The sequence below is a fragment of the Sphaerodactylus townsendi genome, linkage group LG04 (genome assembly GCF_021028975.2).
Source record: "Sphaerodactylus townsendi isolate TG3544 linkage group LG04, MPM_Stown_v2.3, whole genome shotgun sequence".
NCBI classification, from domain to species: domain Eukaryota; kingdom Metazoa; phylum Chordata; class Lepidosauria; order Squamata; family Sphaerodactylidae; genus Sphaerodactylus; species Sphaerodactylus townsendi.
Window position 1 is genome coordinate 64937676 of NC_059428.1, and position 15448 is coordinate 64953123.

The following is a 15448-nucleotide window of genomic DNA, read 5'->3' on the forward strand; positions in this document are numbered from 1 at the left end:
TCAAAATAGACGAATAATTAAACCCAGAGACCTAATCAAAATCCAAGGGAATAATTGCCAATGGTTTACTTACCTTCAACTTTAGAATAGCTGGTCATACGATGACAAAACTTGGGGAATAAATGACAAATATAATGAATTAGACAAAATACTCATAGGTGAAGATACAAAAGCGATAAGTAAAGTATATCATTACTACAACAGAAATTAGAAACAGAGGTAATCAAACCAAGTATGGTTAAATGGGCCGAAAACATAAATAGACCCATCATGTTGACTTCTTGGCAGAGATTCTGGACAGATATCTACAGATATACTCCCAACACAAATTACTGGGAACACTCTTTTTAAAACTTTTTTTTTTAATAGGATTATATAACACCACTAACCTTATCTGAAAAATCAACAAACAAATACTCCAATTCCTGCATGTCTGGAAGTGTGGGCTTGGGAACTGAGGAACATTCTTTCACATTTAGAGGTGGACCTGCTCAAGAAATTCTAAAAATATTTGAAGGTTATTTATACATATAGAAATTGAAAAAATAATGAAGTTGAAATTTAAAAAACCTTCAATAACATACTTGTTAGGTCCAAGCATGATGGAGAAACAAATAGGGAAATATCAAAAGCATTTATTGTTTCATCTTATCCTTGCAGCATGTCTAATCCTGGCCAAACTATGGCGAACAGACACAATACCCTCAGTGGAAGACTGGTATAGCAAAGTACAACAACTCTTTATTTTAGACAAGGGTTTTCACCAATCGAGGTTTCTTCCAGTGGAAACATATTTAGAGATCTGGCAGCCTTGGATATTATATTTAAAGGAAAACATTGATTTTTTTCCAATTGATTATTAATGATAAGTGGTTTATTTTCAAAAATTATAATAGGATTACCAAGGAATTAGTCATAATATAATTAATATTAGATAGTCTGATTAGACATAAAAACTGAACAATGGGTTCAGAGAATAACAATCTGCTAGTAATGTTACAATGTTCATTAAATAAATGTAATCTTTTGAAGGAGAAGTCGATCTTCATATAGTCAGATATTAGAATGAACTTATTCTATGTGTGCATCAATTTTTTGTATTTATTTAGATGTAAATTAGATTAAGTATCTTATTATATACGGTTTGTTGTTGATGCTATCACTTATGTATATATATATAAAAGGAAGACTAGGTTTTTAGGAAGACTAGAAGGCCTGAGACTGAATTTCATTTTATTGTTATTACAATGTAAAATGTCTCGTTCAATCTAAAGAGCTGCTTTTGCCTCAGGGTTCCACCTATCCCTTTGAGGGTTTTTTTAAAAATAGAGGACATCATGGGGTATTTCATACCACTCTGTTGAGGAGCTGCAGAGCCTTCTCTTATAAGAAGAGGTTTTTCTACCAGGAGAAGCTTCTTGTGCTAGAAGAAAGTTCCCAACTTAGATGTGCATAGTGGTAGCACAGAATCCAAGAAATAATGGAGAATATTCCATCGCCAACTTCCGAGGAAGATGGTGCTTTGAACAAATGAGCCTTTGGGAGATCTCTGCCCCACATTACTGAAAGGAGCTACTGCTAGGCAATTGCTGGCATTACAGAGTCTGGTCCTAGCCTCTCACCAACAACTTTTGTAGACCTTAAATTCGACTGGTGAACTGGTTTGCAGAGGTGTAAGGCCTGACATGGGGGGGCGGGGGCGTCGGGCATGCTTCACATGACAAAATGGCATGCGCCCCAGCCACACACTGCCAAGTCCCACCCCCCACCTCCCTGCAGGCCATCTCCTCCCATCACCAGGCCTTGGGGACAGCAGAAGCCAGCCTGCAGGGAGGTGGGGGGTGGGACTCAGCAGTGGACGGCAATGGCACTCACCCAGGCCACCAGCTGCTGCCAAGTCCCTCACCCCACCCTCCATGCAGACCAGCTTTTGCCCTCCCAAGGCTCTGAGGATGTCAGGAGCCGGCTTGTATGGAGGCGGGAGCAGGACTCTGTGGCCTTGAGCCACACCCCCAAGTCCTGCCCCTGAGTGGGGGGGGGCAGGGGGCACCCAGAGAATGTGTTGTCTTCAGGCACAATCCCCCCCCCCCGATACGCCTCTGCTGGTTTGATTCTTTTCTCTTTTTTTACCCACCATCTCTGGTACAAACCAGGATCAGTAACATGGGTATCACATGCCTTTCACTTTTTTGCTACTCCATTCTCCAAATTTATACTTTCACTTTTTCTGGATGCTCTTTTTCTTTGAGATTTCTGTATTATTCTCTTTCTTGTGTTCTTTTTCCCCATTCTTTGTTGCTTTTTGTAAATAAAAATAAAAATAGTGTTTTTGTAAATAAAAATAAAAATAGTGCTTTTTGTAAATAAAAATAAAAATAGTGTTTAAAAAAATTCAATGAAACAATCTGTTGATTATGTAGGTATTGCCTTCAGAGGTGAGCCTATGCATAATTACATTGGACTAAGTTTTCAGTGGGACTTATTTTAAGGATTGGGTACCATGAGCATTTCAAACTCCAAATCCTGAAAATATAATATGTAGTATTATGATTGTACACAAAGAGATATTCAAGTACTTTTTCAGGCCCACTTAAAATTTTCCTGCCAATAATAGCAAGACAGGATGGAAACAAACTGTGGCCCATTATCCATGGAACACTTACCTTGGGGTTCTTCACTGTGCAGTGTATTTGTAATAGGGTCTCCTCATATTTCTCCGTTTATTCATGAGGAGGCACTCACTAGTTGTTGCATAGTTTGTGTGCTGAACTCTCCCAGGTCTGCTTTTCCCAGTTCTCTTAGTTCTGTCCATCAATTCACTCTTAAAGGATTTAAAGGCCTTTAAATCACAGTTACATTGATACTGCTGTTCTTGCAGTAATATTGATATTGTGGCCCCTTTCCAGAAATAATCCCCCCAAATGAAAGAGGCAAAGCAATTCCCTGGACCACATGGTGCTGAGGAATGGGACCATGTCCTAGAACTTATATTCTCTCCCCATCCCTTCCACACACTCACTCTTCCTCTTCTGTTGCTGCCACATGAGGAGAATGTTATTTTGATATTCCTGTATTAGATCTATACTTATTTCGATAGATCTAGTATAGTTGAAATAGTTGAAGTTGAAATAAAGTTTTTAAAAACTCTCCTGAGCATCGTGTGTGTGTGTGTGTGTGTGTGTGTGTGTGTGTGCGTGTGCTCTGGCAGCGAAGAAAATTAAAGTCACACTAGAAGTGGTGTTGTTTACTGCAGAGAGAATGGAAAGTGAAAGCAGGACTCAAGGAAATACATCTGTATAAGAAATCTTTCTGCGACAGATATTTGCCCCTGCAGCACGGTAGACCTCTTGTGCATGATCAGCCTATGTCAAACCACACTGACTTCTGGTAATTCACCCAGAGTCTGTCTGCCTGTCTGTCTGTCTGTCTGTCTGTCTGTCTGTCTGTCTTTCTTTCTTTCTTTCTTTCTTTCTTTCTTTCTTTCTTTCTTTCTTTCTTTCTTTCTTTCTTTCTTTCTTTCTTTCTTTCTTTCTTTCTTTCTTTCTTTCTTTCTTTCTTTCTTTCTTTCTTTCTCTTGCTTGCTTGCTTGCTTGCTTCTTTCTTTCTTTCTTTCTTTCTTTCTCTATCTTTCTTGTCTCACGTTCTTGTGAGTGCCATTCCAATGGTTCAGGATGTTTCAGGAAAACTACGAAGCTGCATTTTTTTATGCATCTTCTTCATTTCTGATACAGGTTTCCTGAACTGTGCAATAGGAAATCATTCAATCTTGCTGTAACTTAAATCAATGAGAATTTGAGACCCCAGGGGAGGAAAGGTTTTTTTTTACTCTTAATCTGGGGATGGGCACTAGTATATGGTTTTTTCTGTATGTGTTGTAGACAATGTATCTTGCTATTAACTTCTATGGGTTTTTTAATTTAAATTCAGCATGTTTTTTCTCTGTTTGGTTCCAGAAACGTTTTCCCTTCAGTTTTCCTCTGTTGTTTTCCTGAATACTTTTATTGTGATGTTTTTAATCAGTTTCCAAAACAGCTTCCCTTGAACATGTGATCATGTTGAAACAGTCTGTATTTCTCCACCTCATCAAGCACCTAGCCATTATCCACACCTCCGTATAGTTGCCAACTTACCCTTCAGCCATTTTCTCCTCTCCCTCATTCTCTGTTTTCAAAATGATTAAAAAAACCTTTGTCATATCTCATTAATGATCTAATGTTAGGAGACAGACACAAGCCAGGTTGATTGTCTCAGCTTTATCCATTTTATCTTGAATTAGTGAAGCAATGTTAAGGCAAGGATACAATGCATCCACAGTTAGGAGAGAATGAAATTGACAAGGGAAATTGCTTTTGCTGGAAGAAATTGATAAGTGACTGTTGCAGTAATGTTTGTGTGTGTTTCATACCTCTAATTTGGCCAAAAAAATGTGGTTCTTAGTTTGTGTGTGGTGACCCGACTGGCGGGATACTTATTTCTGTTCCTTTAGATAATCACACTTACTCCAGTAGTGTTTTTGACTTCCAGTTGGGGCAATCATCTGGGGCTTATCCACACCCCGTGTTGTTGCCTGATCTCCCTTTCAGCCACTTTCTCCTTCCCCTCCCCTTCCATTTTCAAAAGGATTTTAAAAAATTCTCTATGTCATATCAAACTAGCAATGTAATGTTGAGGCAGAGATACAAACTAGCATGGTCAATTGGATCAGATTTGTCAATTTAACGTAGAATCTTAACCTTTGAGGCAGAGATACAAATTAGGATTGTTAATTTGATCAGTTTTGTCAATTTCATCCTGAAATACAAATGTAACGTTAGGGCAGAGAACAATTTTGAAGCTGAGGGTGACTGAAAAGAGTGCGAAGAATAATCGTTGTTTGTATTCAGAGACTGCTGCAGTAATTATTGTGCATTACTGCAGATAAAATTTGGTTGGAAAATGTGGCTCTTTGTGGCTGCAGGGGCTATGTATTTCTGTTCCTCTGGTAATGGTGCCTACTCCAGGAGCTATTTTGGCCTCCACTCCAGGTTGGTAGTTCTCTGTATTAAAAATGGAAGCCAATTTTTGAATTGTCATTTCATTTTTCAATTGCCATTTTATAATGTAACTGCACAGTAACACTAGAGTTTCTGCACACAAAAAGAGGGGTCTTTGTTCTTCTGCGTCACAAATGACATCACACCACAATCAGGAATAATACATTTTCATATGTACATGTGGAATAAATGCAACTGAAGAGGTGGGGAGAGGGACTCAAAATGAAAGGGGGCAGGCAGGGATGAGGAATGATTTCACAGAAAACATTTCCAAGATACAGGGTTTGACCACTGGGAAAATCTGTGGTATCATGTAGGAAAAGGCCTATATCTAGATGCATCCTAATAAGAGCACTACATGATAGAATGTTCCCCAGAGAGTTAGGATTAATTATTGGGAGAAAGCTGCATAGCTCAAATCAGGGGAATAATTAACAAGAGATTTGTGTGGGGAGATGACTTGGGGCAGGAACGGTAGCATATGTAGACTGACTTCCCAGAAATCCATAAGGAATGGAAGAATGGAGCCAGGGACAGTATGAGTGCTTACGAAGTGTGTTTACACAACTCAAAGTAATGAACACCCTATCACTGGCAGACTCATCATTGGATTGCTTTGAGGAAACTGAATGGCAGATTCTTCCAGTTTAAATCCTATTGATGTTCATTTTTTATAGCAGTAAATATATCATTCATGAAGAGGAGATTTTTGTCCTGAAATAATTGGGAACATTGTGTGGAAATTCTCTGGAGAATAGAATAGCCTCCTTCGCTATGTTCAAAGTGTCTGGATAATGTTGAAAATCAGCAAATCATTTTGAGAAACAGTGCAGGTTAGTGCTGGTTCTTCACATTTTAGCACTAACAGTACAATTCTAAAAACAGTTTTTACCCTCCTATATCACTGACTCAATGGACTGAAGAAGCTGTTTAGGATGGAACTGTAGAATTGCTGTGGAATATGGCATCAGGATTCTTAGACCTAAACATATTGAGGACAAGATCTTGAGTACTCAGTACTATTTAATCCTATTTTTAGAACAGATATATAGGAATGTTACTAGGAATGTTTTGATATTTTTCTTCAGCTTTATTCTAATGGTTGATACTTACAGTTTATGGCCCATATCACAATCAAATCCAGGTCTTGATTTAGCAGACAGAACAAAGAATTAAGAATAATCTTCAGCTTCGCATTATGTAATGTATTTGATTTGGTTTCTGTGTTGGCTATCCATTGATGTCCATGAATACTGTTCGGTTGCCTGAAACGTGTGTTCACAATGAACAAAGTTGTCTTTACAGAATTTTATGACTTGCTCTCCTGCTTAATTTCTTGCTCCTAACCCACATTTTCTTACAATGTTTGATTCTACTTTGTGTCCCATTTTTGCATTTCAGTCACTTATGATTATTAGCACATCTTGTTTAGGCATGTGATCAATTTTTTCAGGCAGCCCAATCCAGAGGCCACCACGACTGGGAATGGCTCTGCTGCTGTGTCACTACACTGCCTCCAGAGGGCTTTCAGATGCTGCAGAGGTGTAACCAAAAAGAAAAAAATCCTGGCTGCCCGAAAGCCCTCCATAGGTTTGAGTGATAGTGATCCCTGCTCTAAAGGCTGGGTAGAAGCTGACTCCGGTTGACGCCATCCCCAGGAATGTCTTCAGTCTGCCTCTGCTGTGCCAATGGGGCTAGCTGTGGCGTGGGAGTACTGACACAGTACTGGGGGCCCTGTTTGGACGTCCCAGAGAGCTGCAGTGTCCTCCCTTGGGTGTCTTGCCTCCTCTGCTGGAATAAGTGTCAGGCAGAACGTAAATCCATTGGTACAAGCCCACACTGCATCCAGGAGGTGACTTGCACCCCTCCCCTGGATTGGGCCATAGGACACTTGCATCAAAGAATAGTGCAGTTTGTAGTTCTCCTTAACTCTTACCCTACAGCTGATTGAGTGCCATCTCATCTGGGGGACCTGTCTTTGAGCCAGGGGTGTATCAACAGAAAATGGTGTCTGGAGCAGGCAGTGAAATTGTGCCCTTCCAACATAATTGTGTAATTGGACAATTAGCAATAATTAACACCCTCCCAAACAAGGACCAGTTAATAACTAATTTAGGAATACCACATCAGTTCAGTAAACAGCAAAAAACCCCAATTTAAGTAACAGAAGGTGTTTTAAATAAGAAAAGGTAACAGTCTAATTTAAAGGAACCATCAACCTGGGCAGCTTCAATAAAGTTTTGATAGTCCTCATGTGTTTGGATTTATACCTCACTTTCTCTCCTCTCAGAAGTCATAGGTATAGACTCCTTTCTCCATTGAGTCCCTTCTAATCCACATTTGCCTAGTCTTCTCAGATATTCTATTAAACTGGGCTTTGTTGAAGATCTCTAAGATATATTTCACTACCCCACCTACTAACTACTTTATCAAAGGCCATATTAGCACAAATATTTTTGGTGCTGTTGAGTTGGGGTGGGGTGGGGGTTGAAACACATTTTGTGTACATTTCATGCTGAGAAAATATCACGTAACCTCTGTGAGACAAATGGAAGTGTTTCCAGTTTTTATATAGCATCTGTATTGTTTTAATGAGTTTACACTCATTCTGTTTGAATGAGCTTTCATTTTGACATATAAGTGGATACTGATAATTCTGGAACTACTGCTATTCTTCATGAGTTTGCCTAATGTGGCATCATTCTTACTCAATTTCACATATGTTCATCTTGCCAGTAGTTTTATTTGTATCAGGAGTTGTTTTAGAGAAGTGCGCTGGGTTTTATGACTGTACCTGGCCCAGGGACCTTGGTGATGGGTGGATAACAAGTATATAATAAGTAACTAAATAAACAAATAAAACATAACGGTAGTTAGGAAAAAAGATGCAATATTAATGAACTGTAAAAATGCATTTGGGGAACTGATAAACACATTATGTTGAGGACATAAAATAAAGGCTACCAGCTGTAAATAAATAATAATGTATAACTAAAGGTTGAGTTCTCCCCCTCATGTGCCCCCCCCCCCCCAGATAATTCTACTTTTAGCCTGGATTTCTTAACATCAGAAACGGGTGGGGGAGTATTTGTGCTTTCCTGGCACGGCTGTCACGATCTGAGCTCTAGAGCACATTTCACCAGCAGACGAGTGAAAGCCAACTGAAGTGCTTTCAAGCACCAAAGGTGGGGAAAACAGCATTTAAAAAAAACATTATCCAGGAAGAATAAAAGAGATCATGAAAAAAATATATAAACCAAGCTTTGCTTGGAAAAGGAGTCACACAGAGTGCCTGTCACTGCACAAGTGCCCTAATTATAGAGAAAGAATGAGAAATGCAGCTTCTTCCAGAATGTATGGTGTCTTCTTGACAACTCTCTCCCTAGAACTAAAGCGTGTTTATGTGATTTTGTTTTATTGGTAGTAGACCTGTACTAAGCAATTCAAAAAAAAGACTAAAAGGGAAAGCTATCCGAATTTCCAAAAGATCACGGCTGGGGTCGAGTTTTCATTGCATCTTTTCCCAAGAGGGTGATCGGATTAAATTACTGCAAATTCAGCCCGAACAAGCCTCCCCCCCTTTCCTGACCCCTCCCCGCAGTATAAGGGGGAAGGGAGCCTCAAGCAACAGCACCAGGAGACAGCAAGGCACGGTACAAGAGGGAGGAGAAAAGTGATCGACAGATTCAATGACGAGAAGGCAGCCAACTGGCTTCCAGGGAGACTAGAGACAATTGATCTGCGGGAGCTGGCGCTGGCTCCTGCTTCAACGTGATGTGCAGCCCCCAGCGCCTTAGCACTGCTGCTCGCCTTTGCTGCCCTTAAACAGTCTCGCTGTCGCCGCAGGAGTCGTGCTCGATTTCGGCCAGGCGAGCCTCAGTCCTCCGAGGAGCCTTCTTGCCCTTTGCATGGCGTTATTGCCCTGAGAAGCAGACTGCTTCTGCAGTTCTACAGTCGCTGTCGGGTCCCCACGTGGACTCGCGGGTGCTGGTCACATTGGCAGACTGGTGCTGCAGACTGGAGAGTGGGGAGCACCCGCAAGCAGCCACGAGCAGCGGCAGCTCGAGACCATCTTTGCTCAACGCAGCTTCGCGCCGCCGTGAGGCACCCTCGGTTGCAGGCACAAGAAGAAGGCAGCCGGCCCGCACTTTGCAGGGAAGCTCCGCGGCTGCTGCAGCAAAAGGATGCCGGCGGCTGCTGGCGACGTGCTCCTGAGCGAGCCCCCGGCGGCGAGCTTCGGCGACAGTGGCGGGGAGCCCACCACGCCTCCCCTGGGCCCGGAGGGGACTTTCCTGGCGGCCTGGGTCAACGCGGCGGCGTCCCGGGAGCGGCTTCGCGAATTCCAGCACATCAAGCGCGTCGGCAACTACCTGATCGGCAGGAAGTTGGGCGAAGGCTCCTTTGCCAAAGTGCGGGAAGGGATGCATGTCGTGACCGGAGAAAAGGTAGTTATACCAACCCCCACCCCCGCTTGGGGTAGCTTCTTTTCCCTCCTAAAGTGAAACAGCTTCCCTGTGGCGGCCCAGGGGCCGCTGTCTTTCCAAGGAGGTGGGCTATCCTGGACAATGTCTTGATTTGCAGCAGCCTTTGTCCCGCCAACAATCTCCCTCCTCGCAGTTTCTCGCCGCAGTCAAGCGGCTGCAGCCCGGGACTAGCGCTCTCCTTCGCCGCCGGCTGCTTCGCCTCGTCCCCCCTCCCCGATGCAGCCGGTGGTTCGCCCGCAGGGGCCGCTGTTTACCGGCTTCCCACTCGTAAGACAACTTCTCCCGCATCAGCGCCAATTCTTTTCGCACCCGTTGCGACAGTTCTTGACGCGGGCTGCAGCAGCGCGGACTTTTCGCCGCTGGGACAGCGTGCCGTCAACAACAACCCGCTTATGCCACAGGTTGGAAAGGAGGGTCGCATTAAAAAACAAAGTTGATACATCAGGGTCATGCAGCCATGAAAGAAAAAATAAAGAACTTCAAGAAAGAGGCCGTGTGTCGTCACCATGGCACATTAGATTCATAACTATTCGCTATGCCAGTCTGTACATTTTTATCCAACCACCTCATGAATGGTTGAGATGGGATACCTTAAGAGAGAGGAACTGGACCAAGGTCACTTAATAAGGCTTGGAGGGTTTTTTAAACATGATGAATGGGGATTTGAACTCTTGTCTCAGGGCATATTTTCAAGTTTCACCGGTTCTCTCCCTTAAATCCTTTAATTGGGGAAATAATTGCATTGCCCCAGGGTACAAACTTATTATATTTGTTATTTAATTTTGTTTAGCATCTCAGTTGCCAGTTCTTTAGCTGGTTATTGGCATTTCATTACAATTTGAGTCCCACCCAGAGGCCTAGGTCACTGTAATGTATCCAAGTGGTATTCATGCAGATCCCAACGGGGCTGCCTTCTGAATCTGACAGATGTTGATTTTGTCAGTTTGAAGGTGTTTCAAGTGCAGCCCTAGTGTTTTCAGAATTGCTCCCAGGATGCTGGTTATCACGGGGAGGACCTCAGCTGGTTTTAGATTTTAATATCCTGTCCCTTCCCTTTTGGACCCTGTTGAAATGCTGTAGAATAGAATCACAGTGTATTGGAAATTGTGTGAATCCTTTGTTACAAAAGGTCAACAATTACATTTTAAAAACCTAACTGTTTATTTTTGGGGAAGGCCTTGTATTATGTTTGTACTGTACTGAGTATGCCCAGTGAATAGCAAGGATGACTTATTTCTGTTTTTCTTCCATGCTTTTTGCTATTCTGTTTCAAAATGCAATGACAAAATAACATGACACCTAATAATTTCAGCTGTTTATTGTTTGACAACTGAAAATTGACTTTTGTGTTTAGAAGTTCTTGATACTGTTAAAATAAGAGTCTGTTTAGGCTTTGACATGGAACACTGAGGTATAAAATTCTAGAATACTTGTGAACTGATCTTTTTCATTTTCACAAATAGCAGCACTAAAGCCAATTACCCTGGGTTAATATAGGGCAGTTCAAGGATAATGATGAAATAAGTGATTTGTAGTCCAGTCCAGAGTGGCTGGAGGGCTGGGACAACACTGCTCTGGCTCTGCTGTGCCCCCTCCAAAGAGTTTCCCTGCAGTGTGGGTTGCCTAGGCTCATTCCGCACACGCAAAATAATGCACTTTCAAGCTGCTTTCACAACTGTTTTTGCCATTCCGCACAGCTTCAAAGAGCCCTGAAAGCAGCTTGAAAGTGCATTATTCTGCGTGTGCAGAATGAGCCCTAGAAAAGTAAAAAAAAAAGATCCAAAATTCTCCCATGGGGGTAGTGGTGATGGAATATCTCAGCTGATGCCTACACCAGTGCATAGGACCTAGCTGGGTAGTGGAGGCCAACTAAGGTCGACCCTCCCCTGGCCATGTTGGCACAGCATTTTGTACCAGTGAGCCTGGGCACTGGCAGCTACTTCGAGGTCAGGTGCTGTGGAGTTGCACAACACCCACCTGTCAAGGTAAGTGACACACACACACACACACACGGTGTATTTGCCTTTGTTCTGGTGGGATGGGCACCCATGCCTGCGCAAGGGTGCACCGACTCTAGGGGGGGATTCACCCTCCCCTCTAGATTGGGCTGTTGAAGATGACTAGTCTGAAACATTTTACAAACTGATTTGGCAGTTAGGCATGTATGTTGTATATGTGTGCCCGTGTGTTTTCCATCAAGTCACAGATGTGGTGGTTTAATTCACACATCTCCTGTCATCATTCTGTTGAAAAGGATAAAGCTGCTTGTACTCGTCTTTAAATGAACTTATCACCAACATTGCTGTGTTCTTTTGTGGCTTCAGTACAAATTCAGGGGACTCTTTGGTTAACCAACTGAGCCTACCTTTTAGGACTGGTTGGCTGCTTTATTTCCAGCTTTGGGGCAGAGCTGGAGTTTTGGCAACGAAGAGTTCCTGGAGCTTAGGGAAACTTCTTGACGACACTGGATTAGCATACTAGGTTACAAGTGAACAGTTTAAGCTTTAGACTATACAAGTAAATAATTTTCTTAGTTTATTTCATTCTTGATTCTGAAATCTGAATCTTGGTTGTAGACAATGTGCTTTGAAAAAATGAGCCTTCATTATCATCAGTCCAGTTGTCAAAGTTTGTGTTTTAAGTGCTGTCAGCTGCTTCCGATTTTTGAGTCGTATGAATTAATGACCTCCAGAATATCTGATTAACAGACTTTTTCTTGAAAGCTGAGGGCCTTGGCTTCCTTGATTAAATCAATTCAATTCACTTCTCTTTTCCTGATACCCTCAACTTTTTCTAGCATTATTGTCTTTTCCATTGAGTCTGGTCTTGTAATGTGACCAAAGTGTGATAACCTCAGTTGGTCATTTTAGCTTATAGGGAGAGTTCAGGATTGATTTGATCTAGAACCCAGTGATTTGGGATTTTTTGGCAGTCTATAGTACCTGTAAAACTCTTCTCCAACAGCACATTCCAAAAAAATCTATCTTCTTCCTGTCTGCTTTCTACACTGTCCAACTTTCAAACCCATACATGTTAATAGGAAACACTGTATTACGATTTATCTTGGTCTCCAATGATATATACTTACACTTAAGGATCTTCTCTACCTCCTCAATGGCTGCCCTTCCCAGTCATATTTTCTGCCAGTAATGTGGGACCATTGGCATATATCAAATAGTAAAAATTCCTTTCATAAATGCTTCATCTAAATTTAATCTAGCTTTCTTTATGATATGTTCTACATATAGATTGGCAAGATAGAGAAATAAAATGCATCTTTGTCTGACATCTTTGCCCAATGGAAACCATTCTGTTTCTCAATTTTTGGTCCTAGCAGTAGCCTTTTGTCCAGAGTACAAGTTGCACATCAAAACAATCAGATGCTATGGCACATCCATTTTTTAAAGACTAGATCACACAGTCAAAAGCTTTGCTGTGCTCTATGAAATACAAGCTAATTTTCTTGTATGTTCCAGTAACTCATATAAATTAGTATGATCTTTGGTGCCCATTCCTTTAATGCAGTGGTGGCGAACCTTTGGCACTCCAAATGTTATAGACTACAATTCCCATCAGCTCCTGCCAGCATGGCCAATTGGCCATGCTAGTAAGGGCTGATGTGAGTTGTAGTACAATAACATCTGGAGTGCCAAAGGTTCGCCACCATGGCTTTAATGGATGCCATGAGAATATCTGGCATTTCTCTTTTCATGTATGGTAATAGTATTTACTTTAAGATTTTTAGCCTCACTTTACTTTGTAATGTGATTCTTCATTTAATGTGATTCTTCATTTGTTGCTGCAATCTTTGACATCTCCTTTTTTGGGAATTAGAATGTAAATTGAGTGTTTCAAGTCTGTTTTCTATATTTGTTGGCATATTCTTGTTAAGATTTTATTGGACAACATTTCTGTGGCTTGAAATAGCTCTATTGATATCCCATCAGTTCCTGATGATTTGTTTCTCCCAATTGTGTTGAGTGCAGCTTTCACATCACTTTCTAAAACTGGTGGTTCTTCAAAAGATTCTTCTTTTCATCTCTTCTGTACAGTTCTTCAGTATATTGTTCATATCTATTTCTCTATTTTGTCCTGTTTCACATTGATCTTTCAGTATACCTAATCTTGCTTTAAATTTTACTGTGATTTCTTGGATCTTGTAAAACAGATCTCTGTGAGTGATCAAAAGCAGTTTACCATTGCTTCTTCTTCACAGAAGAACCAGGGTTAGCTAAAGTGTTACAGCCATTGTCTGTGATAGATCCTCCATCAATGTCACCTTTGACTACTTCAAGGATTCCTTTTTGCCCATCACCATTCAGACAGTCTGTTATGCTGCTGTGGTTGTTGATTCCTGAAGGGGGTGGATGCATCTTAGTCTGGTGCCTAAACTGTGGCCATTCCACCTTGAGTGACCCTATCAAGTTAAGCCTCTTGACAATCTAAACTTCTTACATTTACAGCATTTATCTCAACTTTGTTGACACCTACACATATCCTCACCATGTTAAATTGTACATCCAAGAGTTATCCAACTACTATATTAACGCAAGCTAACTTCGTGAATGGGACTTTTAACAACTATATTGCTTTTGTTGTAGATTTTAACTTCAGACCATTGTTTAGGACATTTCTACATTGTATATCTGAGAATTTGCTTTAAGGGTTTGTGTAAATCTGCAAGCATGCATTTTTTCACTTTTTAAAAAGCTAACTGGCAATTTTCAGCCTTGAGAATAACATATGAATCAATGGCTTGATGCCCAGAAAAAATCCTAGAACAAATGGAACTGAGTTTGCAACACTTATTCTTTGGGATACTCAGAGGTGTCTGATATCACTCCTTTTGAGAAAACCAATTAGATTGTTAGTAAAGTTATGTAACTATCACATAATTTTGTCTTTATGGGATAGCCACACCCTAAAATCTCGGAATCTCTCATCTGGGTTGCAGTGAGGCTACCTTATCTTTTCAGAAAAGGGTTGATAACAATTTTAAAAATGCACTAGCGGGCCCAGCCACGCGTTGCTGTGGCAATTGTCCTTCTCATCACAGTCCGCAACCCACACAGATGTCCATGCAGGTCCAATGATCCCCAGCATAGCCTTTTGGGATGGTCAAATGGAATCCCTCTTTCCCTTTTCAATGCACATCATTATATGGTGCTGTCTTGTTTTTTTAGTATAAGTTAACCCTTCCCATTCCACAACGGAACTGTCCAGAGTGTGAATCCCGCTGTCCATGAGGCTGGTTGACATGCACAGTCCTGGCTTGGGAAAGGCAGAACAGGGGCAAGCAGGCTATCCTGCTTGCAGTCACAGACCAGGACTGCAAGCAGTCACAGACCAGGAAAGGGATTTAGGCGTCTTAGTTGATAGTTCCATGGGAATGTCAACTCAATGCATGGCATTGTAAAAAAGGCAAACTCTATGCTGGGGATAATTAGGAAAGGAATTGAGAATAAAACTGCAAAGATTGTCATGCCCTTATATAAAGCAGTGGTGCGACCGCACTTGGAGTACTGTGTCCAGTTCTGGTCGCCGCATCTCAAAAAGGATATTGAGGAGATAGAAAAAGTGCAGAGAAGGGCAACAAGGATGATTGAGGGACTGGAGCACCTTCCCTATGAGGAGAGGCTGCAGCGTTTGGGACTCTTTAGTTTGGAGAGGAGGCGGCTGAGGGGGGATATGATTGAAGTCTACAAAATTATGCATGGGGTAGAAAATGTTGACAGAGAGAAATTTTTCTCTCTTTCTCACAATACTAGAACCAGGGGGCATTCATTGAAAATGCTGGGGGGAAGAATTAGGACTAATAAAAGGAAACACTTCTTCACGCAACGTGTGATTGGTGTTTGGAATATGCTGCCACAGGTGGTGGTGATGGCCACTAACCTGGATAGCTTTAAAAGGGGCTTGGACAAATTTATG

At 41.6% G+C, this 15448-nt stretch overlaps 1 protein-coding gene across 1 annotated transcript in view; it reads left to right on the forward strand.

The window, feature by feature from the left end:
• Window positions 1-8649: 8649 nt before the first annotated feature.
• HUNK (hormonally up-regulated Neu-associated kinase) overlaps window positions 8650-15448 on the forward strand; it is an 82130-nt gene continuing 75331 nt past the window's right edge. Inside the window, exon 1 of the mRNA XM_048494719.1 lies at window positions 8650-9478. Coding sequence (XP_048350676.1) covers window positions 9218-9478 — 261 coding nt within the window. The 5' untranslated portion in view covers window positions 8650-9217. The remainder of the gene's footprint in view (window positions 9479-15448) is intronic.